The 26,998-nt window shown below is 44.1% G+C and overlaps 2 protein-coding genes across 4 annotated transcripts; both read right to left on the bottom strand.

Annotated features, from left to right (window-relative positions):
- Positions 1–556: 556 nt before the first annotated feature.
- On the bottom strand, positions 557–7,740 carry P2RX4 (purinergic receptor P2X 4). 3 transcript variants are annotated; one of them, XM_049806477.1, is made up of 12 exons: positions 7,540–7,740; positions 6,677–6,824; positions 5,581–5,652; positions 5,414–5,486; positions 4,830–4,926; positions 4,570–4,650; positions 4,326–4,467; positions 3,863–3,999; positions 2,330–2,423; positions 2,178–2,243; positions 1,992–2,045; positions 557–1,274 (listed from the first exon to the last, which is right to left on the bottom strand). In XM_049806477.1, exons 1-12 carry the CDS (start codon positions 7,668–7,670, stop codon positions 1,242–1,244), a joined length of 1,128 nt encoding a protein of 375 aa, XP_049662434.1. In that variant the 5' UTR covers positions 7,671–7,740; the 3' UTR covers positions 557–1,241. The 3 variants fall into 3 exon arrangements, with proteins under 3 accessions (XP_049662434.1, XP_049662433.1, XP_049662432.1); XM_049806476.1 differs by having other exon boundaries at positions 1,992–2,087; XM_049806475.1 differs by having other exon boundaries at positions 557–2,087.
- A 2,257-nt stretch (positions 7,741–9,997) lies between these two features.
- On the bottom strand, positions 9,998–25,895 carry P2RX7 (purinergic receptor P2X 7). The gene is given in 19 exon segments (XM_049806922.1): positions 9,998–10,164; positions 10,167–10,444; positions 10,490–10,536; positions 11,013–11,075; positions 11,078–11,116; positions 11,711–11,793; positions 11,928–11,957; positions 11,960–11,987; positions 12,449–12,542; positions 15,959–16,065; positions 17,012–17,141; positions 17,715–17,795; positions 20,886–20,982; positions 21,926–21,965; positions 21,967–21,999; positions 22,853–22,920; positions 23,459–23,592; positions 25,329–25,379; positions 25,879–25,895. Coding segments are annotated over 19 exon segments (1,587 nt in total).
- Between the last annotated feature and the right edge of the window lie 1,103 nt (positions 25,896–26,998).

Consider the following 26,998-nt stretch of genomic DNA (forward strand, 5'->3'; position numbering starts at 1 on the left):
CTGGAGGTATGGAATATATCCAAGGGCTCTGTAATACTAGAAATGGTTCAGAGAAAGGAAAGAGCTGTACCTTGCACGCCAGCGTGATCACTCTAGGTGCTCAAGGCCATGTGAAGATAAAAGCCAACAAATTTGCTTAAATCAAATTGTGTAAACCCATTAAATGCAGCAGCCCAGGCACAGGGTCTGGGTGTGGTGGTGAAAACCATGGGAGGTATGCCATGGAATAAGAGATCTGTTCTTCCGAGCAGTAGGTACTAGCATTTGGCTTAGGCCATGCTAGGCTAACCCACCCTGGCCTCTAAGTTTCAAGTCTTTTCCCCTGGATAGGGTTTCAATGCAACAGACACAGACAAGGTGTTAGGAGAACCAAGGTGGAAGAGAAGCTGTAGTTGCAGCAGTACTCTTGCCAAGAGAACCAAGAGGCAAAGCTGACAGCAGCACTGGCTTCGATAGCTTCCCAGTAACTGTTTGTACCTGTGTAAAATGAAGACAGTTCACCGACCCCAACCTTCACCAGCCCTGGAGAAAAAAGAAACAAGCAAAACCCAGCTCGCAGGATTCCAAGAGGCCTGAGAGAGAAATATTTTATTAAAAAGAAAATAAATTTTAAGGTAGTACCATAAGAATTAGACAAAACAGAAAAAAAAATATTCTGTAACCAGTAAGCCAGTTACCATAGTACAATGGAACCAGACACTGCTTTGTCTTGGTCTGTGGCCACTGGAGCTTGGAGACACCATTAAATAGTAGGCATAGGCTCAGCTAAGCATCACAATCCTTCACGGCCAGGAAAAGTGATTTAACAACAGCAAGGAGCTGCTCTCCCAAGGTTAGGCAACACCTGGCAAGGGACCATGTTCACTGTAAGGAAGAATCTGTATCTATTACCCTTTGCTCTCTGCTACTGGTGAGCTCGGGGAAAGGAGGACTGTCAAAATGACAATGTCAGAGCAGTCCCTGTCCCAAGCTTAGCCTGTGCAGCGGCCTGGCATAAAAGCACAATTCTCCCTGTGTGCTTAGTGCAATTAACCTGGAAAGACAGCAGACAACAGATCCCATTCTCCTCTTTGAGCATTAGCTCCAGCCAGCAAAAGTAGTGAAGAGTAGTGAAGAAGGTCCCTTTCTCAGGTTTGTTCCCCTCTTCCTTCCAGTGAAGAGGGGGTGGGTCTCATGGCAGGGTCAGAGTAACATTCACAGCAGCAGTTTACAGCAGCAGTTGCTGCTGTAGCAGCAGGAGGTCAGGAGTTTGTTCCATCTGTCTCACTGACTCCCTGCAAAGATGAGAGATTACAGTTCTCTGCCAGAAAACTCTTCTTTCTCCCCCTTCCTCTCACATAAAACCCTCTGCACAGGCAAGCTACTGTCCACTATCCAGACTTTACTTTTACAGTGCCACAAGGTCTTTTGATTCAGAAATCCACCCTCTGCAGCAACACTCCACCAGGCACAGGGCTGCAGGGCTGAGGTCTACCCTCAGCACCAGTCAAGCAACCCTACTACCCCACTAAATCCTTCTACTGGCCAAATGGATCATTTGGATCCTGGAGGGAGCCATAGCTGTGGCTGTCAGCATACCAGTCTCAGAAAACACCAATCCATTAAATGAGTTCGATCACAGCAACAGGAACCGCCAAAAGCCAAGAAGGAAGGATTTGATGGGGACAGAGCTGTTGTCTGCAGCTCTCAGAAGGCAACTGCCAAGGACTGCAACCCAAAAAAGTGGTGCAGTGGGAGCATGACAAGTTCTTGAACATACATTTCCCTCTCCAAGAGTGGTTGCCCAGGAAACATGACAATATTTGTTTCTAGTGCTCCTCCCTGCAACAGCTTTGAGGTAAAAATTAGCTTCTCTGACGAAGACAAAGTTTCCTCAGAGCTGTGGTTCAAAGTCCCTGTTTGATGTGGACTTTCTACATCCTGTTTCAGAATCTCTCCAGAGCCAGAGGAAGAAGCAACTTTGCCTTCACTCTGCCTTCATTGATGCTTACCAGTTCATAATCCTCCACATACTTGTATTTCTTCTCCCGATAGTAGTATTTCTTCTTCATGCAATACAGAACAACAATGTCACACAGCACTGTTGCCTAGTGGAGATTCAAAGAGTTTGAGACAATGATCCTCAGAACTGAGGCACTAATCCAGAATTGAGTCCAAGTGCACACAGTGTCACTTACCACGCCAAACAGCGCTAAGCCAGAGCCGATGTTAATCATGGTAGGAATTACATCAAATTTTCCTGCCTAGAAGACAGTGACAAGGGTGAATATGTTTTTCAGCATCTCTCAAAGCCCTCACCACAAGACCTCCAGGAATTAAGTCACCCTACCTTTCCAAACACTATGATATCAAAGCGGATGCCATAAGCTTTGACAAGTGTCCGTGATTCAGTGTCATTACTATCCTTGTAGTATTTCGCAAACCTGGAGAAAAGACAGGTCAGAACTTAGCTGGAAATTTTGAGGTTGCTTATGTGATCATGCAACATCCAGGTGTGTCCCCCATCCCAAGAGGATGGGCTGAACATCAGTACTTCCATAGACAAGCCCCAAATGATGGAGGGAGATTTCATGCAGGCAATCACATATAGGAGAAAAGCCCTGAACAGGCGACTTTACGACAGCAGTTAGCACAAGCCAAATCAGGAAACTTGCAAAGCATAGGGAGGGGAGAAAGTTAACCTTAGTAGTGGAGCAGAAGGAGAAATTCAGCTACACATGAGAATCGGCCCCCTCAGACAGAGCCAAGCAGGAGGCTGCAGGAGTGCAGGCAGCCACGAGAGGGCAGGGGCGGGAGCAGGCAGCGGGGGAGGCAGCACAGCTCAGCCTGGCAGGCAAAGGCTGTTCCTGTCCCGCACAATGTGACTCACGGGCAAAGGATAGGGAAAAGGGATGAGAACAAATAAAGAGATCAGACTTACTCCGCCACATGGTTGACTAAGCCAGGAGGAAGCAGGGAAGAGGGTGGAAAAGAAGAGGAAGGATTGGTAAGGGGCTGCACCATGGTCTGGAATTAGCAAGAGCACTTCAGAACCCGCACAAGCTGGGCTGCAATATCCTCCAGCCAGTCTCGCCTGACACCCCAATACCTGGCAGGCCTGGCACCTCCCAAACACACACTTGTGCTGTCTGCATGACAGCAGCTTCTCAGTGAATTCATTCAAGTTCCACCAAAAGAGATCCCCTGTGCTAAGTAAGAGTTTGTGTTTCTAGAAACAAGCATAGCCCTGAGTGATGTTTCCTCATGAGCAGGACTGTTGCAAGGATCTTGGCGAAGTAGCCAATCCATATTATTATAGCTCTGAGTCTGGATACAGCCAGCTACCCAGCTCTGCACTGGTGGTTTTACTGGAAGTGCTGGACCTATCCGTACTGGCCAGAACATATATGTGGTGGTGTGTGCCAGAAGGACACTCCTGGTGCAGATACGGTCTTCAAGTGACAGAGCCACTTTCTAGCTTTTCCCTCATGCATAGCAAAGAAGGTGCTTCAGTCTCCCACCCCCACACCCCAGCGCCCTCAAATACTGCCCTATCAGCACACCCTGAAACAGTCAGTTCTCACATTGCCATGCCACAGGAGGCTGGCCCAAATGGCCACCCAGATGCCAATGCAAATATGACTCAGACACTCTGATGCAATCAGTGGAGCTTCACTGACGTTCCCCCTCTGCTGTGATTTGCACCCAGTGAGGATCCGACCTGCTCTGTTTTACAGCATCAGAGAAACTCTCCAAGTTTTACAGCACCATTGAAAGTCCAAGGACTACCTGCAACTGCCAGAGGAGTGCAGGCAGCCCGTAACACTGTGCCAGTGGCAGACTGAGCTGCAAGGACACCAGGTGCCCTCCATAGCCACATTACCTGAAGTTGTAGCCAGGCGAGACGGTGTGGGCAGAGTCCTTGTTGTCGAGGCGCCGGAAGGAGTACTTTGGCACACAATGGGAAGCAGCTCTGTCAAGGTTGCAGTCCCAGTTGATCTGCAGTGCCATGACTCCACCCTGCCAAGTGAAGGAGAGGAGAAGGTGAGCAGTCCAAGTGCCTGGCCTGCCCAGCACTAGGCTCTCTGCTGACCAGGACCCTGATTTACTGGCCCTTGTCCCAGTCAAACACTCTTTCCCTCCCTCTACAGAAGGGCCTTGCACATAACCTCACCCAAACAAGCCAGGGCCAATTATTTGTTAAGTAGAATTGACTCCAGTCTGTCTGGCCAGAGCAGCTCTCCATTCTGCAGCTACTGTTGAGTCCTGTGGCTCGTGCCACAAGGCAGAGGGGGACAACCACCTCTTCTAAACAGCTGAGGCCTAAGAGAAGGGTCTGCAAATACCTCCACAGCCATGTCCTGGAAGTTCTGCCCTGCAGCTTCAACTATTTTCCCTAAACGAAAGATAGGGCAGAAGGGATCTGTCTGGGAGTCATAGATGCAGTTCTTGAGGTAGGTGGAGTTGATAGTGGGGAGGATGTTTCGCCTACAGGGAAACAGAGAGAGAAGATCTGTTGCATCTTCTTCCACTCCAGCTCCCCTTACTGTCCAAGAGACCAGGCAGCGCAATGCCCCACACACTATTTACTTGCTGAAGTTGAACTTGGGGTACCAAATGTTGTTCTTCACCAGAATGGTGAAGTTCTCAGATTCTTGCAGGAACGCTGGCCTACAAAACAATAGGAAAAGTAAGTTTCACTTATATTTTCACAAACAGGACTCTGCAGAGTCCTTGGTGATCACCTTTTCAGCTTTTCCCAATAGTACCTCATAGGGAGAAACATCAGCTGCATACTGCTAACCTCGTCTCAGGAGGGCCACCACAGAGTAGGAAGACAGAGCACTCACTTGGGTATATGATAGTCATCCTCCACAGGGCACCATGCAAAGACTTCACAGGTCTTAATACTGCTGTTGTAAGGTACACACTCCCCAGTCTGGATGCCTGGAAAGACATGTGAATAGAGGTACTAGCAAGCAAAGATACAGAGGCAGTATTTGCCCTGTGATATCTCCTCACTCCATAAGGTGAAAGCAATCTGCTCAGAGGTGAAGTGCTAGTACCAAGGCCCCCATTATCTTCCATTGCAATTTGTAGTGCAATTTCAGAGAAAGAAGCATCAGGTCCTTTTTCTGACTCAAATCCTCATCTACGTGAAATACTGCTTCATGGACTCAAGGTCCTGAAAAAGCCCTCACACTGTTTGCTAACTCACCAAAGCACACATCTATCCAGCATCCACCCAACACAGTCTAAGCCCATCTGCTCACCCGGAGAAGAAAAATGCAAGCTTCCCTTTTAGTTCCCTTTGGTGTGAGAGAATGAGAACAAGGAGACTGAAGTGAAATGCTGCTTCCTTCACAGGAGTGAAGGCGCAGCACAGAGGTATCACAACACAGACTGAAGGGAGCCCTTGCAGCAGGCTTCTTACCATTGCCATGGGTGCTGATATATCCTGGAACACAGTCCTTCTTCACCTTGCACTCTGTTTTATCATCTGGAAGCTGGAGAGGAACAATAATTACACTAAACTCTACGAATTCTCTCCCCAGCGCTCCAACACATACAACACAGGATTAAAGCAGATCCTGTACCTACCTCTGGGCAGCGGCCTTGGCGCTGGTTCAGCGTGAGTATCACATTGGTCATGACAAACACAGTGTTCTCCTCCTGAATGTGCAAATCAAGAAGGAAATTCAAGAGTGACAGTCTGCAAAGAATATCCAAGGCACTGCCCCAAATGTCTTTGTTGACAGAGCCCAAGTGGCACCGCAGCGGGAGCTTCCTTTGGACAGTGCTGGTATAGCACTAAAGGAGCAGATTCCCACATGTATTACCTGATGCTACTCCCTTTAGGCAGAAGAAGGACTGTTGGACTAGCAACCCTTTCTGTCCTCCCACTTGGTCCAAATTTCCTCATTCACATTATGAAAACAGAGATTACACAGCTCCTCAGGGGACTCACAAGGCAGGAGCAGAAATAAGGCTCCAGCTGCAAGTCTGAGCACAACTCCCACTCTTTTTTTTTGCAATATATCTATTAGAAATTTGACCAGTCCTGGTTTGTTTCTCCAGGGAACACCACTTCCATTATTTGCAGGTCTGTACGATTCAGGATTTGTTGTTTGCTTCTGCTCCACTGATACACAAATGTGATCACTCTGCCAAAATCTGGCTAAATCTGTCACTTTTTTCTGCACCACATCTCACGCAGAGTGACCCAGGACAAGCAGCTTGGCCACGCCTGCCAACCCTGAAGGCCGCCACATATTGCCCACACAGCGCAGATTCCCACAGACACAATCAGTAACTACAGCAATACCTCCTGTTCAGTTCCGGATCAAGTGACTTGCAGGGCTATTCCTGGGGTTTCTGCCAACAAGTTAACTTTGAGTTGTTTGCTTAAGAAAGCAGTAAGAAAGAGGACATGCAGCTATGGTTGCAACATTTTCCTGAAGCCTGCAAAATTGTCCCTCCTATACAAGCACACACACAGACACACTTGTCTTGAAACAAGCTTCCCCAGGGCTAGTGGTGCAGGTGCTCAGCATGATCTGCAACAAAGCAAAGCTGCTTCATTCTCTCCTATCAAGACCACGCTAGAGGCGAAGCTGCTCCAGACCTCAGTGGACTTTGGCAGAGCAGTAGCTGTTTGTTAGAAAACCCTCCTTCTGCATGTGAAGGTGATTGATACCTGAGGAGGGATAACATAGTCAGCTACATCCCAGATCCTGGCTCCCAAGGTGGATGTGTTTGTCAGCGTTACTCCTTTCACCTTTGTGGTCACAGAACTGACCACAGAGTCTGTTTCCTGGTAGCCCTTCTCCCACACAAAGACCCAGCTGCAAGGAAACGATTGCAAGAAAGAAACAACAAAAAAACCAGGTAAACACCATAAACCAGCACAGGCAGTGGGAATTTCTCCTCTTTTCAGTTGTGACCCGAAAGGGGCGGTCCGGATAGTTTCATAGTGTTTCCCTACAAAAGGGTCACAAGATTAGCAATCTCCCTTCCGATTTTTTTTTTTTTTTTTTACACCCAGAGTGGTTTGGCAGGGACTAATTATTGTTTTTATGCACACCCCCGCCGGGTGAACGACTCCGGGACGGTCTCTGCTCCTGAAGGGTCCTGTCCTGTCTGCACCTGCCTCTAAGCAGCCCTACAATCCCAGTTCAGGCCGCCCAGTTAAGCTGGCCCCCCCACCTGCTTGTCACCTCTTGCTGTTGGCGCCCACGACGGCTCCCGCGGGGGAGCTCCGGCCTCCCCTCAGCCCCGCGGCGGACGCTTCCCGCCACCCCAGCCCCGCGCGCGTCTCCCTGACAGAAAAGAGGGTCCCGGCAGGCGGGAGCTGTCTCCCCGCCTCGCCCTGAAGGAGGCGGCCGGCTGCCGCCCCTCAGCCCCACGCCCCCGCGGGGGTTCCCAGCGAGGAGCTGCCCTTCTTCCCTCACGGCAGCCCCCCTCACCCGCCTACAGCCGCGGTGGGGCTGCGGGCTTCCCCCAGCCGCAGCCCGGCGGGGAGGGGACGCAGGTCGGCGTCCACTCACCACGACCGCTCACCCGATCACGTAGGCGAGGATGGCGAGCTGCACCCCGCGGTTGATGAGCCCCACTTTGCGGCTCCGGATCAGCACGATACGGGGGGTATCGTACTCGAAAAGAAAGCTGTGAAAAGCCCCGCACGACACCATGGCGCCGGCGGCGGCTTCCTGGAACGGCGGGCGAGAGGGAACCCCCGCACGCCGGGCAGCGGCTGCCGCAGCCCCGCGGAACCACAGCGCCCCGAGGAGCCCGGAGAGCGCTCCCGCAGCCCCGGGGCTTGTACCGGCTCGGGCTCTTGATTACCGGCCCCCACCCACGCCGGCCGCCGCTCGGAGGAGCCGCAACCTCTCCCCCGGCTCTCTTCGGCTGGGAAAAGGGGTTCACCGCCGCCCTGACCCCTCTGGGGCTGCCCGGGATAACGCGGGGCTCGGCAGCCAGGGCAAGGCTCTGGCCTGAGGCCTCCCCGCTGCTGTGGCTCTGCTGTGCTCGGTACGGGGTCGGGAGGTGCAGGCGGGGGGTCATCCTGAGGAGGATGCTCTCACCCTAGCTGCTAAATCTGGGGGATTTTTTCCTATGGTACTCATTGTTAGCAAGTTTATGGGCAGTTTTTCACCTCCATGCTGGCCAGACGTGAGTCAGCCGTTACCTGGAAGTCTGCGGCTGTCAGCTATATGCTGAGTCTTGGCTACTAAGTTTCATACAAAAGCTGGACCGATCACCTCAGGCAAGGGCCATCCTAACACTGAGACATAACCTGCAGCCAGCTCAGGGCAGGGACAGAGCACCTGCCTGCAAAAGATAGCAGAGACATATCTAAGACTGTCACCTTCCCATCCCCAATGAGCAAATCCTTTATTTATCCTCTTGCAGAATGAATCTTCGCTATAAAAGCAGAAATCTGCACTAACTAATTCATGCACCTTCCACCTGATGCTGAGCTGCCCAACAGAGTGCTTATTTCAGAAACATTACCATAACCCTCATGATAGCAGCAGGTAAATAATGAGAAAGAGATGAAGCCAACTGACAAACTGGCAGTGGGAATTTCTGACAGTATGAAACTTTTATTAAAGAGACTTTGAGTCAGCTGTAGATTAGTAAAACGCTCTATTTATTACAAAAACAGTCAAAACTGAAAGGACTGAAAAGGGGGAGGGGAGAGGATAAGGAAGAACATATATACAAATGTGAAAGGAGATTAAAATCACAGTCTTAAGTGAATATTCACTGTAATTCTTCCCAAAAGGAGAGTCGGTTCATGTGTCAGAACAGGAATGCATTAATGCCAACTGTAATGTTTTCCCACTCTAGATACATAAGATGCTGCAATATGAATGTTAATATGATTAATGCATATTACAACTGAAGATATAAATACAGCTGGCATAATCTGCCAGCAATATAACTTAAAATATATGTGGGAAATGGAAATGGCAAACCGATGGGTTAGCTCAGGAAGAACAAAGCTTAGTTGAAAGGAGTGCAGAATATACATGTTAAAATCCTTCTCACCTTGTTTCTACAAAAATAGAACATGTCCAAGTGTAACAAAAAGAAAGAACCAAAAAGGTGCTAGACCACAGGTTAATCTACCCTGAATTTCCTGCTCCTCAGCTGTACTCTGGCCTTATGCATCATAGCACAAAGCAACTCGCACTGTGCCAAGTTCAGTAAGAGGAGGTACAAGAGGCAAGGCCTGTTCGAAGCTAAGCGCAAACCAAAGTCCAACAATACCATTTCAACGAGTATGAATGAAATGCCCAAAAATATTACACAAAGACAGTAAAAGTACTTTTCATTGTAATTCCTGAGTTCAAGCTAAAAGGAGTAGTACAAAGAGAACAGCTGGGCTTTTCAGAAAATGCTTTGTCTGTGTCACCGAAATCATCTAAAATGAGCCTGTTTAATCTGGATGGACTGTGAGGCCTTCAACGGTGAGTTATGAAACTACGTGCTCAGTGGCCTCTTCCTAGAGCCTCTTGATGCAGGACTGCAGAAAGGTGGTGAGGCTGGGGGAGAAAAATGCTCAGGGCCATGCTTTCAAGTGATATCTCTTTTGGACTTCCTTCCTTCAGGGGTCCTGCTTTGAGATGACTCTTGGCTCCATCTTATTTTCAGGGTGCTGGTCACCTCCTGACTCCGCTGGGATTCTGGTATGCACTAGTGCAAATGCAGGAGGCCTGGAACTTCCCACTAAAATGTAGCCCTAAGAAGTTACCCCAGAGCCTACATTTCCAAATCATGTGGGGCAACTCACAGAAAGAAGCAAAGGCAGAAGCAAGCGCTTTAGTTCAAGGTATTTGTTCCTCTGTGCTAAGCAGCAGGCAACTGTGCCTCTCCAAAGACACTATACAAGAACTGAGCTGTACTGCAGACAATTTTGGGAAGTCACACGCTTTCTTCTCTTTTTTTTTAAAAGGTCTGTGAAAGAAAAGAAAACAAAGGTTAAATGTCCAAGGTGAGTCACAGTGTGAGCTCAAATTGTGCTACATCCTCCTTCCATCTTAAAATCAGTATAGCTGTTGACAGCTTTGGGTTAAGTATCTCTCATTTTCCACCTGCAGCAGCTTGGGATGACAGCTCTGTCTTCCAGATCAAAAGAGCCACAGCGCCAGTGAATGCATTGCTTGTAAGAAGGGGACACAGCTGGTTGTTGATATTGCCATCCGTCAAGTCCAGAAAGGGGTCTTTGTAGAGAAGGGCTTTCTTCAGGGTGTGACTGGACAGCACCAGCTGCTGAAACCAATGGGAGGTTGTGAGGCACTACCGTTTTTTCCTTCGGCAGCAGAGCTGCTCATGGTACTTCTGTGTTGTCTGGCATTTGCCACAGAAGCACCACTTTTGGCAGTCTGGGGAAGAGACCCCTTGTCTAAGAGATTGTCCCAGCTCACATTGTTCATTATTGTGGTTCTTGTTGGACTCACTGGTGCGCATTGGCTAGGATTCTTCATTATCATGGTTCTCAGACTCACTGGTGCAGCAGCTGCCAGCATCACAGAATTTCACAGGGTGGCTCTGCAACAACAATTCCCAACATAAATTAAAGAAAACAGCATTTGCTGCTTCATCCAACTGCAGAGAGAATTCACAACAGTGATCCTCACCATTGGGTTTTTCATTTGACACAGCACAATAGGGATAATGACGATAGATCAGCAGATCTGGAGGAGGATTGTCTTTCTGTGTTGCCAACGCCCACCCTAGCAAAATCGAATCGACACCTCGCAAGTTGTTTCAACACCAACGCGCTCCCGCTGGCACATACACACCACAGGAAAGCAGCAATTTTTAGCTGACTCCAGAAAATACATCCTCTGGTCACAGGACCTATTAACTTGAAGCGGACAATAGGAATCTAGTTTTAGCCCCTCAGAATCTAATCTGGAAAGATGGGGAGGTGGGTGTGGCAGAAACCCAAATCAGTTTGGAATGACATTCCACAGTTCTGTCTTCTGAAGAGAGGATCCCAAAGGTTAAGTGTCTGTCTGTACCTCAAAAATGCTGCCTTGAGCATGCTGCAAGCTTGTTTTCAGAGGCTTCTTTATCACGGTAACCACTGATGATGTGGCTCATCAACACAGGACACGTACATCACCTGCGCAGCAGAAGAAATGAGCATTTTCAGTTGGAGTAGTTTAGGGAGAACTGGGAACAAACACAGCATACATCTGACCTCAGGGCTTGGGCTCTGCAGTCTGTGTTCCAATAACAATCCCCCTGCAACTGCATGTTGCAAGGGCCCATATTTCCAGTGTCTGGGACAGCAAAAACATGGGGACCTGCAGAGGCAGAGGGAAGAGGAAGAGATGGTATGGAATTAACTGCAGGAATGTGGTTGTGCGGGGCCTTTAGGTACTCTCCTCTTCACTCTTCTTTAAAAATGTGTGTCTAAAATGCTGGGGGATTAGTAGAGGCAGCCTAGAGAAATAATCATTAATGTCTTGAAAAAGAGGAAGAGGCTTTGAGCAATGCCCTTTACATGGACAACCTTTTCATGACATCCTTCTGCTGTTTTGAAGGATCACTGTTCCCTGCAGGTTTTTGCGAAAGAGCTGGTGTGACTCTGCCATGCCAAGATTGTGTGTAGAGCCCACTGCACTCATGCAGTGCATGCTGTGCACAGCTCCATGGAAGCTTCTTGGATCAGCTGCATTTTTATATCCATAGAGCAGCAATTTACATTCTTTACCTGTCTTGGATTCAGCAGAGTCTCATACTTCTTCCTGTTGTAAATTTTGTAGAACGGTGATTTGCTGCAGCTGGAGCCATCACCTACACAAATAGCAATTTCAATGGCACTCACAACTTGCACACGAAAAAAAAGCAAGTAGTGATTCCACTTTCTTAATGAGACTGTGTCTCTAGAACTGTTTTTATTAACACAAAAAACAAGTCTCTCACCAAACCAAAACAGGAGATCATGGACCCAATGTTTTAATGAGTTCAATGCCATTAAATTTTCTACCCTTAAAGAAAGCAGAAAAGAGTAACTGGGAGGCAAGATCTGTTACCATTCATTCAACTTAATGGCTTTTCTCTTTTTGTCTCTTCACAATGTATCTTTGTCTCTTCATAATTCAATCAATCACAACATTTCATAGACCATGTCAGACACTTTGCAGGGGAGAATAAACAACTTGAGAGGGAAACAGTGGTGACAGATGGGGTTAATGACAATAACATCATGTCATGATGATACCTGTTACTGTCTCAGTCTTAAACAACAATCCTGCTTCTCTCCCAGCCCTGCCATTTTATCCTCAGTTTTGCTCTCCTATGCTACTCAGTTCAGTTTAGATCTACTCATCTGACATGACTTCCATCCCAGAATGATAGACAGGAGAAAGAAGAAGGGTATATGGCAGAAGTGGCGCTAAGGAAATAGCAAGCTTTCTTCTCCCTCTACAAGGAAAAAGAATTGCATTACTGTGCCAAAGACAAGGACATCAAACTGTATTCCATAGACTTTGAAAAGGCTTCTCTGCTCCTTCCCATGTGGTAGCATGTAGTACCTTGCATATCTGCAAAACAGTAAATTAAGATCTGTGCAGCTTCCCTGGGGCATATAATGCCAGGAGACTGCAGAACACAAAAAGAAGTGTAGTTTCTGCTCTATTTTTCCTCCAGCCCTTTCAGCCTTCTGAAATGAAGGTGCTGAGGCCAGCTTGATGAACAGTATTTTGCCCAGCATCTGACCTGGCAGTCTAAACTAAATTAATACATATATAGAGATTTAGGCAAATTAAAAATCCAACTAATGTCCAACGAGTGTTTTGCTGTCTCAATTCAAATTGGAACCTGAAGCTGCAGAAAGAAGTTCAATCACAGGTAAAGCAGATAGAAAACCCATCAAGGATATGTAAGGAGCTGGCAATGACAAGACTGCTCATGCTCTGAAGGCTTTAATATCATGTTACCCGAGACCAGCTCTGAACTCCTGAGCACACTTAAGCATGCTAGATATCAGCCATTTTCCATTCTTTGATCAGTAGAGAGTGGCAAGAATCATGTGAACCTTTACTAATTTCCAGTTTCTTATTCTATCAAGAGCATGACCCTCCTGATGCATAGTTCACATCAGCTTAGGGATCAATAAGCAGTCACAGAGCATGGAACAAAGAGATCTTTTTAAATCTGAGAATGAAAAGCTGACAGTACAGACAAAACCATTACATTAAACTCAAAGACATACTAAACCACACAATGGTACTAATATCCAACCTCTGATAACACCACCCATATGTCTTCTGCCTCAGACACACTGTTAGGACTTAAAGTGCTGTATTGTTCTTGGCTGGTTTACTTGAGTGATCTCTAAGTCCTGTTCTCCTTCATTTAGATACATAATTTGAACAGGAATTTGCTTAGCTAAAGGGAAAGAAGGTCAGTTCCAGGGGTGGCAGATACTCACAGATTAGTCTGTCATTGCTAATCAAAATTTGTTTCATAGTTGATTGCCTGTTCAATTACCAAAAAAATAAACTGTTTAAGAGGATATGTCTAGTGTAAATGCCATCAGCTCAGCCCTCTGCTTTCTAGCATCTCCAGGTACTCATTCAGATGATAGGGACATCTAAAGAAAAACACATTTTTGTCCTTCCCTTTTTCTTTGGGTTCAGCCCCTGCTGCTCTTTACCATCTTGATGCTAACAAACCAGCCCAGAGCAAGCTTTTACTTGATTCCACTCTCCCCTGCACATCCTACTGCAAGCTAAGTTTGGCAGACTTTCAGAGTGCCTTTAATCAGAGTTCCCTAGATCATGCGATCATTTGCTTCCCATTCACCGCGATATGATTTGTATTCTCTGAAGGCAGTGAGTCACTCAGAAAAACACATTGTAATGTGTTCTGCTTTCTCCTTGCTTGCACAGACATGAAATTCCCTTTTTCCTGGGCTGAACGGTTCCACAGTCTGTGGCCAAGACATATTTTACTGGCCAGCTTTTAGGCTCTGAAGCCTGCAGGTCAGTTTTAGGTTTTATTTGAAAGTGTTCCTTAACTCTTTACAGGATTAGAAGTTTTCTCTGGCCCTCAGGGTAGAGGTTATTTCACATCTGCTCTTAATGGCATAGAAGCCTTCTCCTCTGTAACAGCTTTGTGCTTAGACCTGACCTGTTAAGAGCTTTCTTGATCACTGGCTGAAGCTTTGCTCCCTTGCACCTCAAGTAGTTCTTTTATTTTGGAAGTCTAAAGCCTGTTTCCATTTAAGTCTATCACAAAATTGCTTTGGAACTGGGATGAAATCGATAGGGCTCCATGCAGACAGAGGTTATAAGCTTCCCAAAGCAGCTTTCCTGACTTCTAGGACAGCTAGACTGCAGGGGAAGCAGCATTCTATGTGCCCTGTTTCTTATGCTCTTTTCCAAAATTTTCTCCTGCTATTGATCTTTGTGAGCTTTAGGACACTGGGCTGGATGGACCTTTGATATATTTTACATTCTTTATGACATGTCACTGATGTCAAAAAAGTTTTCTTGAAATATATTACTTGTAGGATCATTTCTAGCTCTCCCCCCATTACTCACTTGGGTAGTTCTACTGAAATCAGCAGCTCTGTTTATACAAGTTGGCATACACTAGCTCAAGAGTGTGGCAGGGTTTGTGCACATTCTTCGCCAAAATATCCATGCTTGTTTTAAATAGTATTATGCTCAATCTATTCATTGCTCTTCAACTTTCACTCTTTGCTTTTTAAATTGCTGCACTGAACTACTCTGCTTCTCTTTTTAAATTCTGGAGACATTACAGAATGACATTTCTTTTCCAATAAACCCCTTGATTAACATGAGTCACGCCACCAGGATGTGGTCTGACATCATGCACACTCTCCCAGCAGCCTATGTTCTCAGACCAGACTCACTTCCTGCAGCAGAGATTTCAGCTGAATTGCAGCAAAATAATCTTGCTACAGACTGGTATTTTGATGCTTAAAAGATAACAAACTTTGGGCAAACCCGTTCTTGGCATTTTGACCCCAGCTGTTAATCTGACACTAAACATCCTCAAAACTACTCCACTGTCTTCTTCCAAAAGCCTTCTCGGAAACTGCTTTGCCTACAAAAATGTATTCAACAGAAAGGTTGCTGGCCTCAGCCTCACAGCACTGTCTTGCTTTTTCCTTGTGAACTCCCTCACCTCCTGACTGTGGTTGCCAGGTCAGAGGGAACACTTATTTGTTCTTCATTTGCACAGCTACAGCACAATGCAGCTTTGGAATACGCTGGCAGCTCCTAGAGAGTTCTGGCATTCATGTTAGCATCACAAATGTATGAAAACCTATAATGTCACAATAATCATGCTGTGAATCAAAAAAAGAGTGTTGTTACACAAGAGTTTTGACCTAGATCTGAGGCACAACTTTAGTTTTAAACATGCTGATAAGCATTTGATAAATGCTTTGTGTAACTATTTAGAACTGGAGTCACATCAAGATTTTTTTGTCAAAGCCTCTCATAAATCTGCTATATGCACACAGAACCAAAGGCTCTAATTTGCTGTTGAATAAATCTTGATTCAGTGAACTGTGGGGCTACGCAGATGGAAGAAAAACACTTTTTTATTTTATTTGTGTTAATTGCCTTGGGAAACTCACAAGTTTAGGTAGTTTCAAGCTTCAATTGCCATATGGTGGAATCTGCCCAAACTATTCTCTGTGTTAGCTCCCAGAATACTTGTTGGAAATTTCTAGGCCTTTCAACACAGAAATAAAATCTCCTGCGATACAAGCATGCTCATTTGGAAGATGACTGTGATGATACATCCATACAACTGCAGTAACTGCAGGTTAAGAACATGACTACAAGAGTGAAGAAGGAGAATCAAACGTCTTGTCATTCCAAGTCATCATTCCCCACACCTCATCACATCTTTGCTTCAACTCAAAAAACATGCTACTTGCTTCATATAACATGTTTTTAAACTGAAGTGGAATCCAGGCTTTATTTTTTTGTCATCAGGGCAGCGGAAACCATACTTTGGACTGCAGTCATAAAATCAGCTGTCCAAGTTACAGTCCTAGTTAATCTCAATGGCAATGATTCCTCCCTAGAAACAGACACAGTAAGCTTAGGGACTAGTGCTGTGTTGCTGCCTGTGCTAAACTGCAGTTAAAATCAGTGGAGACTTGAGGGATGCCATTGGCAGGGATGTATCTCTACAGACGCATTAACTCATAAGCAACATTTGCCAATCAAGCAGTCTTCTATAGAAGTGACTTAGTTACATGAGCTAAAAGCTACCAGTCATTCCTGTCTTCTGACTATTTTTCTTCATCTTAGTAGCACAAGTGTGGATGTAGCCAATCAACTGTGACTGTCATTTCGTTGCTTCAAACTACATATAAGCTCAAACCAAAAGCCTGAGTGCAAGCCTAAGATTTGTAGGCACCCAGTCTAAATATTTCATCTCAAACGCACTATGCCAGGCTGAGACTCAATAAACGTGCTCAGTTGATGACTCTGGGCACGACACTTTGTCTCTACTTCTATTCTACCCATCTGATAATATTGACTTTCTAGAGGTATCGCTGAATACTGTGTTAAGGGCATTTGGCTCAATACCCTAAAGAACAGAAGGAAAATGTAATGGCAAAAATAAGTGCTTTTTGACTCTGAACGTAAGCTGCCATTTGTGCCAGTCTGACTTTTGGATGATTCCCCAAGCAATGTGATTTAAGATCTGCTTGAGTAGAATAAAAAGATGACCATGAGTGACAGACTTGTATACGACCTACTTAAAAGCACTGTGCTTTGTAAAAGGGGTTCTGCATTCTACAATACTAACAAAATAATATCAACTCTGTCAACTTGGGTCCCATCCTGTGAGATGTTAAGAACATTTCATTCTTGAAAGTTGGGGTTACTTTGCTTCTCACACAATCAGTTTCTAAACCTAGAACAATTCCATTATATGCCAGACAGCAAAACATGCAGGAAGAGAATCAAGCAAATGATTTAACACTGAGCATGAAAAAAACAGTGATATCACAGACCTTTACTGCCACTTCAGAAAAATTCTCTTTTGCTTCCTGAAGGATATCTCCTGGATGGAAAATTGGACAGAGCAGGGAAGTTATATTGTTGTATGTATAGGAAGTATTTAAATTTGGTGAAATATTTAGTCTGTGAAGAACACACACAATTGTTTAAACTTAAAAACAAGCTGTAGCAGATACAGGTAAGGGACTTCACACTTAGTAGAACCTGCATTAAAATGTGCTTGGTTTGTAAGTATTCAAGCTTTTGGTTGTGTAGCTACCAGATCTATATATCCCTAACTGGGGTCTGGGAATCAAGATGAATTCTTTACTCTTTGGATATTATCACCAGCAAAATTTTACCTGTGTGAATGAAACACTTTCACTTTATAATTTGAATCACACATCTGTTGTGCTGTATTTTAGTAATTTTACCCTAACATAAACCAGTTTATCTAAATGAACAATTCTGTTGTCCAGTGCATGAGAGAAATAGAGTTATGCTGGAAGGCTCTGTTCCCAAGCTCTCCTTATTTCTCTTGGTTCCTGAAGGGTTAATAGGGCTAAAGAATTATAGAAACCTGGTATTTGTCAGTCAGGGAGATACAGCCCTAAATTCATAGCCTTTCTGAGTAAACAAGGTGCCAATTTATACAATCTTTTTTTCAGAGCACAACTACTCACTTTTCAGAAAGCACTGGGGAATGTTTGCACTTACATGGTGTAATTAAATTTTGGGAAGTGAATGTTGTTCTTTATTAGCACAGTGAAGTGTTCAGAACTCCTCAGAACAGCAGGCCTAAAAAGAAACATCAAATTAACTAACTTCTTTTACTTAAATACATCAGTTAATGTTATGCTACTTTACTATTACCTGGAAAGCTGTCAGTAGGAGGAATATGTTGCTAAGAATAACAGATTGAAATGCTGAAATGCAGGGAGTTAGGTGGCTCAGGGGATCAAGAAAGATATAGGTGGTTTTCTTAGTTTTAGGTATAAATTGTTCTCTATTGCACTTGTTTGTGTGGGCCAAACCTAACTAGAGTCTCTACATTCAGCTGAATTAGGATCTCAGGAGACCTCTCATATAAATCCTGCTATAGAATAGTAGTGAGAAATTACACCATTTGACAGCTGATGATTTCTGCACAATGAAGTGGCAGTTTCATTGCTGGTCCCCACAGACAGGTGGCCATTTACACCAGAGCTGCACAGCTACTAAGAGTAAAAGAATGAGCCATGAGCTCAAATCCTAGAGAATGTCTCTGGAAGTCAGGTGTCAATCACATCACCAAAGGTTGTCCTGCCTTCCTAGCAGATACTGGCTTGAGGACCTCCTCTGCAGTGTTCTGTGTCACAGTGGTTTGTGTCACTAAATATGTAGGTGGAATGCAAACACAATGGAAAGCAGCTGCCAGTCTGACCCTTCCTGAAAAGAGTGATTTCTCTGAAGCTAATTTGGTGGGAAAGAAGGAGTTTTCCCACAAGTTGCCAGCTGGGTAACCTCAGCCTAGACTGTGTAAGCCAACCTCTGCTACACTCCAGGACTTTCCAGGGCTATAGGAAAGTAAAAGGTACAATTTTTAATATTGTTTGCCTAGCATAGGGACTATGCTGAACTGGAATATTGGCATTGTTCCATTTTAAGAATGAGCCAGGAATATTTTAATTTCTATCAAGACAGCCATTCCAAGGGGGACATCCAGTCTTCAAAGTAATCATCCACATAAAGGACAGTGCTTCTAAGCAGGGAATATTTTTCCTATCATTGTATTTCGAGCAATGCCTCTGCATCAGAGATCTGTGATGAAAAGAAGCATGTTAGCTGGATGACATGCAGCTTCCATGGGGGACTTCTCATGAGTGTCTTCTAAACCAAGTCAATGAATGAGATGTGATTGCAAACCAGATTAACACTTGTGGATGCTACCTGGACACAAAAGTCACTGATAAGTTTCAGTGTATAACAGTCAGGACATTAATAATGTTGATTTTTGAAAAACTAAAAATGAGTGAACCTGTAATGTGAAACTTCCCATAATTCATCCATTGGGAAGTGTCCGGAATCTGATCCAAAGGTCTTCTGAAAAAGGTGTTGCAAACACCTATCCTTCAGCCAGCTAATGTGACAACTGTGCCCAGCCTCAGGCAGAAATGAACTATTAAAAATAAAGGAATCTTCTTGCCAACATGCAATGGCTTTGTTCAGCTCCTGCCATAACTAACAGGAAGGAAAAGGAGGCCTCCTGTATAGTTCATGAAACTTACCTTTCAAAGGAATTTGAACAATAAAGACAATCATGGGTGTAACCAAAGCCTTACATTGCTGCTGCTACCTCAGTATCTCAACCAGATAGCAACGCTTCCTGGGCTCTGACCTTGGTCTTATGTATCATTCTGGTAGAAAATAAACACTCAGCTTTGTTTTTTAGTGATTCCTCATTTTTTCCTTGCCAATGGAACTTGTGAAGGAACTTCATACATCAGAGGTTTGGATCAAGCCTCTCATCCATTATTTTTGATCCCTGGTATTGACTACTGGCACTTCAGAGGAAGGTTAGGAAACAAGACAGAATGTGTCAATGGTGCGATGTAATTAAAAGCAAAATTCCCTCTGTAACATATGCAGCAGTGAGCCTACGCAGTGTGACATTTAAAAATGACTGCCAGTCACTGAAACTTTATTAAAAACCCCTAAGATTTCATTAACTCAGGAAGCTCATGCATATCTTTCCCGGATACTGTATGAACAATTACAGCCTTCCTGTTGTTGGACAAACCCTTTTTCGGATCACAACTCTGTCCACGGGAGAAGGGAATGGAAATTCCTTTAAAGAGCTGAAAAAAACCTCAGCAGAAGGAGCTGTAGGAGGCATTGTGGGCTCTGAAGGAGACCTGGCAGTGGAAAAACTGCTCAGTCTCTGCAGAAAACTGAATTAGGGAAAGGTGGGATATATACATAGAATCACACTTCTATCTTTTAAAAGCAATGAGTTAATAAAAGTGATAATTGACCTAGTTTCTTACAGATATATTTCAAAGCTAGTTGAGAGGAGCTAAAACTGATTATAATTTGCTCTCAGAGTATAATTTCCATCATTTCAGTTGAAATCAAATATTCTATAAATTTTTTTCATGCTTTGGCTGATACAGAATAGAAATAGAACATTTTCATCTTGGAACACCGTACAGCCATGTGGTTACAAAAAAAGATGGCTATGAGGCCCCTCCATCCTACTCTCTAGGTCTAAGCAGCATTGTTCTGTGGAGTCTTCTTCCTAGAGTTTTCTTCAGCTCACTATTACAGATTGCCAGCATTGAGGTCTTCATCGTCTACCCAGAGAGGATGGAGACACTGTTCTTCAGCCTGAGGTGGATCCTCAAACACTAGCCTGCAAAACAATGTACAGACAATCAATCTACCCCTACTGTTCTTGGAGGTGGAAGCAACCTCACTGTGATAAATGAACCCACAAAGAACTTCTACACCATAGAGACCCAAGTTAGGAAACCTTTTATTTCTGACACCGATTAAACCTACCTTAACGTTGATGCATTTTCCTTGACATTTGAATTAATGAGCCAAATGCCTCTAGTGAATTCAAGATGAGCCTGTGACATCTGAAACTGTTTCTATGGCAGCTGCATGATGATACAAACTGGAGGCTATGACTTCACTGCAGATCATACAGCAGGACAGGTTGTTAGAAGTAAGTTATTTAGATATTATAATGAGTGTTAACAGTATGGCTATGAAGGAAATAGTTGTTTTACATACATGAGATCTGTATGTGTCTAAGCAAAGGGTTTATCCTAAAATTTCATGACTTTGTCAAAGTAAATCCTTCTTTGAGATAAAAAAAATAATGCAGGTATCTCTTTCACTTACTCAGGAGGTTTTTCCATGGATTCCACAGCGCACTGTGCCTTGACCTCACAGGTTTTAACAGTTGCATTATAATTCATACATCTTCCTGTTTGAATTCCTGTAGAGAAACAAGGTCTTACTCAGCAAAGACAAGAGTGTTTTGCTAATTAGAGACAGTTTCAACATGTCAGTGGATTCCTCTTCAAATGTAAGATAGGGAGCTTGACATTTCAGATTGTTGCAGCTTTCTATAGGAGGAAGCTGTAGGAAGAACTATCCAAACCATGGTCCTGCCACACCTCATCAATCCTTATTTAGCCGTTTGCTTGGGTCAACAGTACTTGTCGTTGTTTGGGCTAAGGGTGAAGTAATTTCCTTCACAGTTTTATGTGAAGTTACTTATCTGAGTCTTGGGATAAATCAAGAAACAATTCCTTCAGTCAGAAGTTTAATTCTACAACATAAGCAAATTAAACAAGGATATAAAGGTGGGCAGAAAACCTTAATTTTTTCTGCACTCCTGGAAATTCAGCATTTTCTGTGAGCATTTACTCTTTACCAGGGAAAGTGATAATCCAGCCAGCAGTCCAAATTCAGGGAATCTCAGCACTACAAAGAACTCACATAGCTCATGAAAGCAGTATGATGCCTTCTGGACAACTGGTCCCAAATAAAGGACACAAGTTCCCTGACTTATTCTGAGAACTACCTAACCATCATAGGGGCATTACAGACTTCAAACAGATCCCGAGTCACTCCACTTGCTAAGCAGCCATGGACTTCGATGGGAGTGACTACGATATCAGCCCTCATTCACACCAGTCCATACTCTTCACATCTCCCCTTCCTCTGCTCTCTCTCACTGTTTCTCCCTTTAGTAAGGGATAAGAACTCAGTTTTGTGGTTTTGAAAATATGTTCTTAGATATCTCTTAGGATTTTGTACTGTTCTACTGCAATTCTCCAAGTTGGATCTTGCACATGCTACACTGGTCAATAATGCAATAGAAGATAGTACTCACACACACAAAAAAATTCAATCTGAAAATGCTGTTTACGTACCATCACTGTGGATATCTACACTCCCTTTTTCACAGGACTTGTTCTGCAGAGCAGATAGCTTTGGCAAAGTGATACTTGAAAAAAAATTACATTAAAAGAGCAATATAAATATCTCCCTCTGCACACCTATGTAAAAAGTCTTACTCAGCTTCAATGTAAAAATATTGACTAATAAGAGAAAATAACAATGCAGAGGAGGTATAACCCTTACTAAGTATTTGGCGTATAGGAGATAAAGGCTCAGCTACCTGCAAAACTAGAAAAAAACCCTTCCTTGCTTACAATAACATTTTTGTTTATTATTTATGTCTTTTCCCATTTTTCACACTCTCTCCTATACTATTAAGCACAATAAATTTAATACTGGGCTATTTAATTCTTTGTTTACTAACAGTCCCATGTACTTTTGCCAGTGAAAGTCAACATGTATTCGGGAACTACTCTGCAAGGTCCCACTTCTAGGCCAAGCAAATGAAAAGGAGAGCTACAGCTGATGACCAGGTTTGACCTACAGAAAGGAAGGAAAGGGGCATGTAGGAATAAGCAACAGTAATAGTGAGAGCACCATATTAGCAGAGAAGCTGATAGCAATTCTGTAGCTCCATCATTCCTTCAGGTTTTCCTCCAGAGCAGCAGCAATGCCAGAGAAGGTGGACAGCAATCACTGGCCTGAATGTCATCACCTCCTGAAAGTGATGCACATAGATTTGGCTGCAAGGTCATTGGTGTGAGGCAAAGTCACACCTGCCAGCTGATTCCCCAAGAAAGAAAAGGAGCAATTAAACTAGATCTTGCATGTTATCTGCTGAGATACAGACATAAAGAGCAACAGTATTTGCTTGTACCGGACTGCTCCAAGGACAGTCCACTCTTTCACATCAACATGCATTCAATACATCCCAAGTATAAATCACGAAACATATTTACCTCAGGGCACCTCTGCTCAAGCTGATTCTCTGTCTCAGTGGTGTTGGACATCACGAAAAAAGAGTCTACTGCCTACATGAAGGAAAGAATATGAATCTGACTGAAATTTCACATATTTGATTCAGACCTCAGTCATTCCAGAACATCACCTGGAAGGACAACAAGGCTACTCATGCTCTACCTCCCCCTGGTAGACATTCAGATTCTTCCCGGCTCAAACAGGACAAGGCAGGGACATCATCGGGGCAGGAATGAGCAGCCAGAGGCAAGAAGGCACTGATTTATTTTTTTTTAAACTGGCTTTACAATCTAGAAAGATACACTAGCATTAACTGGTAACAACACTACTGTGTTTCATACAGCTATACTGGAGTGAATCTGTTCTTAGGTTTGCTATTGCCAAAATACTAAACTGATTATGTAAAAATTGTGTAACAAATAGGACCACAGAAATCTCATAAAAGAGGATAAATTTTTTTCCTTATATTAAGGGAGGAAGGGAAGATGTGGCTTTAAACATTGCTGTCTCCAATGTAAAGTAATCACATTGAGTGGTAGGACAGAGACATGTCAGGAAAGCAACCAGATATATCAATGGAAGACGACTTGTCTGCATCGGTATAGTGTATTCTGCTGTATCCCAGATCCTGTTTGTGTAAGCCACTTCCTTCACAGTAGTGCAAACTGAGCTGTTAACTTCATCCGTCTCCAGATAGAGTCTGTAAGCGATCAGTATACAACTGGCCAGATAAAACAGAAAGGACAAATGAGCCCATAAGAATAAAGTTGGTCAGCTTCTTTGTATCATTCTTGGACAAAATGCACCGAAAAATATAAGCCAGATGGACATTTTGAAGTAATTGAGAGCCATTTTGTGTGAGACACATGCATCAGCTGGACCGAAGTCTGCCATGGTTTCACTTTTGCAACTTTTGGCTTTGTCAGAAATTAATTGATACACGCAAGAAGAGAATTTCTATTTCCCATCCAAAATTATATAGACAACATGAAGTGACATTCTGGCCCTTCAGATGCCATTTGTGAAATACCAATTAGCTGCAACAGGGCTTGATGTCATCCAAAAACTTCCACCCATGCCGTGTTGCTGTGTACCTAGACTTTGACTTTTTCTGTCACAAACAGTAGTGTCCTCTCTACATTTTTTTAAGAGAGCTTAAAATACTTAGTCCTGAGCTTTCCAGAGTGACTATTTTTGTGCCTCATGCTGAGTGCTTCAAAAACCTTTGCTTAATGTTTCCACTTTCTCATGACTTGAATGTGTTAATAAAAGGAGGAACACCACCTCTGTTTTTAAGCTGACAGGAAAGTCATCTAGCTCATCTAACTCAAAAAAGCACTGTCAACTTTGAAAAGCTATGGTATGTTCAGAAGATACTTTCCACACTACATAAAAGTGATATAAAAGGTTTGCTTTGAAAAACAAGCCACAAGAGCTAGCACCATTTCCATTTAACAGACTGTCTAGAGGGGGTAAAATAGTATGTGAAGAACAGAAATACAAAGCAACTGATCAATGTTCCTTTATTTATACCATCTATTATAATAGCATTTCAGCCTTTTCCTTCTGGAGAACAGTACTGAAACAGTATTGAAAACTGGCAGTGGGAACCCAGCTCTGAGCAGCAGTAGGTTGGTATAGTACCTTAGTAAGGCAACTTGAATTTCCTGCAGACTTGGTTTTTTATGAGATTGGGATCAGTGCGCTCAATGTCCTGGCTTGCTGCCCTCCCATGAGAATGAAACCAACTTTATGAACTTCAGCAGACTTTGTTCAGCAAACACTTATCACTGAGAACAGCCCTAGTTTGGCAGCAAAGAGGAAAATCTGCCCTTTAGAGGCAATCAGTTATTGCATATTCCTAAAACATCTCATTGTTCTTGAAGTCTGCTGCAAGGGGTGACTTGCCATTTCATCTGACCCTGAATAGGAAACTCTACAGAGCAGACTCAAATCTCAGAAACACTGGTGTAAATCTGTGATTATTTGGTGGAGTTATTTTGGATTTTTCAGACAAGAAACAAAAACAGACGACATGGTAACAAATAAAACTGCAAGTGTTTTTTAGAGGAAGCTTAGTTAACTCTGTCCAAGCAACCCCACCTTGATAGGTAACATCCTATGCCACACTCCCACCACAAAATTCCCACTACCACATCCATCTTCCAAGAATGGTCTAACACCAGATCAATGATCTTTTTTGCTGCCACAAAACTCAAAGTGCTGAAAGCCAAGTTGTAACCAGACAACTCCCAATACAAGAAGCATTTGCTCACATGTAACACAGCATTCCATCACCATGCACTTACCAAACAGACAGAGCAACAGTTGTATACAGGAAACATTTCACACATCCACAAGTAACACTCTGAATGTGTATGTATTTCGGAGAGTCACACTGAGTCAGGCACTCCAGCCAGCCATGTACACCCATTGCTAGCACTTCCTGTGACTTACTGGCTTTTGAAAACTGCAGCTGCCTGGTGCTGTCTTCTTCCACCCTTGCATCTTTCTCAGGCCACCTCACTTAAAGACACAGTCAGAAACCTGTATAAGAATGGTACCACAGGCCTTTTAAAGAACGGCAGTTGATGGAATCAAGAACTGCCTGAAGAGCCATGTCTTTTGGTTTGTTCCCAGAAAAAAACCCAAATTTCACCCTGGAGTTGCAGAACTGATTGCTCAGCACTGTTCCTGTCACCTTCTGTTGATGGCACCATCTCTCCTCAGTACTACTTGTCTCTGCCAGTCTGAAGTAACACTGGGACAACTGTAGAGATGGGGCTAAACGGATGGAAGCCAGTGTCATGCTGACCTTCTTCTGGGCCTGACTCTCCACCACCCAACACTTTGCACCACCGCAAAGAAGGTATAATGCATTTCTGGACTGGGCAGATGCATGCAACATCCACTTTGCAGGAGTCGCAATGGCCATGCAAGGCACAGAGCAATGGTAAAGCAAGATTTTGGGTCATCAGTGACCACAGAGATCTCCAGGTTATCTCACATTGCATGGGACACCATCCTATGTGGTCTTAGATTGGTTTTGTATCCAACTGGTCATGTATCTGTATTGTAGTGGTCATGGGATTAAAAGGGAGTGATAAAGCCACTACTCCTCTCAGCAGAACCAATACATGGCACATACTTTGGCTGCAGCTTCTCCTACTCCCCAGAATCATGCATGAGCCAGAGCTGGTCAGTGTGCTGCAAGCCAACTATTTGCATCCAGTCCAAGGGGGCCAAGGAGCAGGTATGAGGCCACCATCTGACACTGTAAACACAGGAGGTGGAGCTGTAAAGACGCAGAGCTGTTGAGGTGGGACCTGTAAATCTCAGGCTCAGTCTGAAAGACAAGAAGTTTGGATCAGAATCCATTAGACCCAGATTGAGAGGACCAGGGTCCCCTCTCTTGCAACAGAAGACCCACATAGAGGCACAAAATATACAAACCCTACAAACACAGATCTAATGTTTTTCTTCCAATCCTTCAGTATTTAAAATCACCTAGGATGCTACCTATGGCTGTAGTCATGACAAAACATTCAGAACCGGACAGGCTTCTTGGCTGTTGGTATTGTCTTAAATGCTTTGGCACACAGGAACAAGTTACATTCTGCACAAACAGGCTTAATTTTTTGAGACATCAGTAATCACTCCTTAGGCTTTTGCTGACCATGGTCCATACTGCTATGGTTGGTATTAGTGACACTTCAGCAAGCAAAATCCTGCTACATAATAACAACTAAAAAAGCTGCAAGTGGGAGCCAGAAACAGACCTGGGATGCATTTAGGTGCTAGAATAGCCACAAAGAAATTGATTTTTAATATAACACTGTCAGACCTATGTGTACATACACACAACACAATATTGACAATAAAAGAGACAAACAGGAGGGCTCAGACTGCATAAGTGAAGCAGAAGTAAGTGCTGTCTTCTCTTCCTAAATGCTCTCATTTTCACATTAACGTCTTCCATCTGTTTGGGATCTGACCTCAGCAGCTCGGCCGGACATATTCATCTTCTTGCCCATGATGTTCCCATATAAGGTGATCTCTCTTTGCCCGTGGAGCCTGATTTTGATTTGCTCAGGTTTCTTTCCACTCTGATTTGCTGGCCTCTACGG

This window comes from Accipiter gentilis, chromosome 7 (genome assembly GCF_929443795.1).
Source record: "Accipiter gentilis chromosome 7, bAccGen1.1, whole genome shotgun sequence".
In the NCBI taxonomy this organism is placed as follows: Eukaryota; Metazoa; Chordata; class Aves; order Accipitriformes; family Accipitridae; genus Astur; species Astur gentilis.

What these genes read in the sequence shown, in the direction of transcription:
- P2RX4 (XM_049806475.1), bottom strand. Translation starts at nt 7,670, where the DNA reads ATGGTGTCGTGCGGGGCTTTTCACAGCTTTCTTTTCGAGTACGATACC. An exon ending in CCCAAGTTCAACTTCAGCAA is followed by an intron (nt 4,468 to 4,569) that starts GTAAATAGTGTG and finishes GTTTCCCTGTAG; the next exon opens with GCGAAACATCCTCCCCACTA. An exon ending in ATATCATAGTGTTTGGAAAG is followed by an intron (nt 2,244 to 2,329) that starts GTAGGGTGACTT and finishes ACTGTCTTCTAG; the next exon opens with GCAGGAAAATTTGATGTAAT.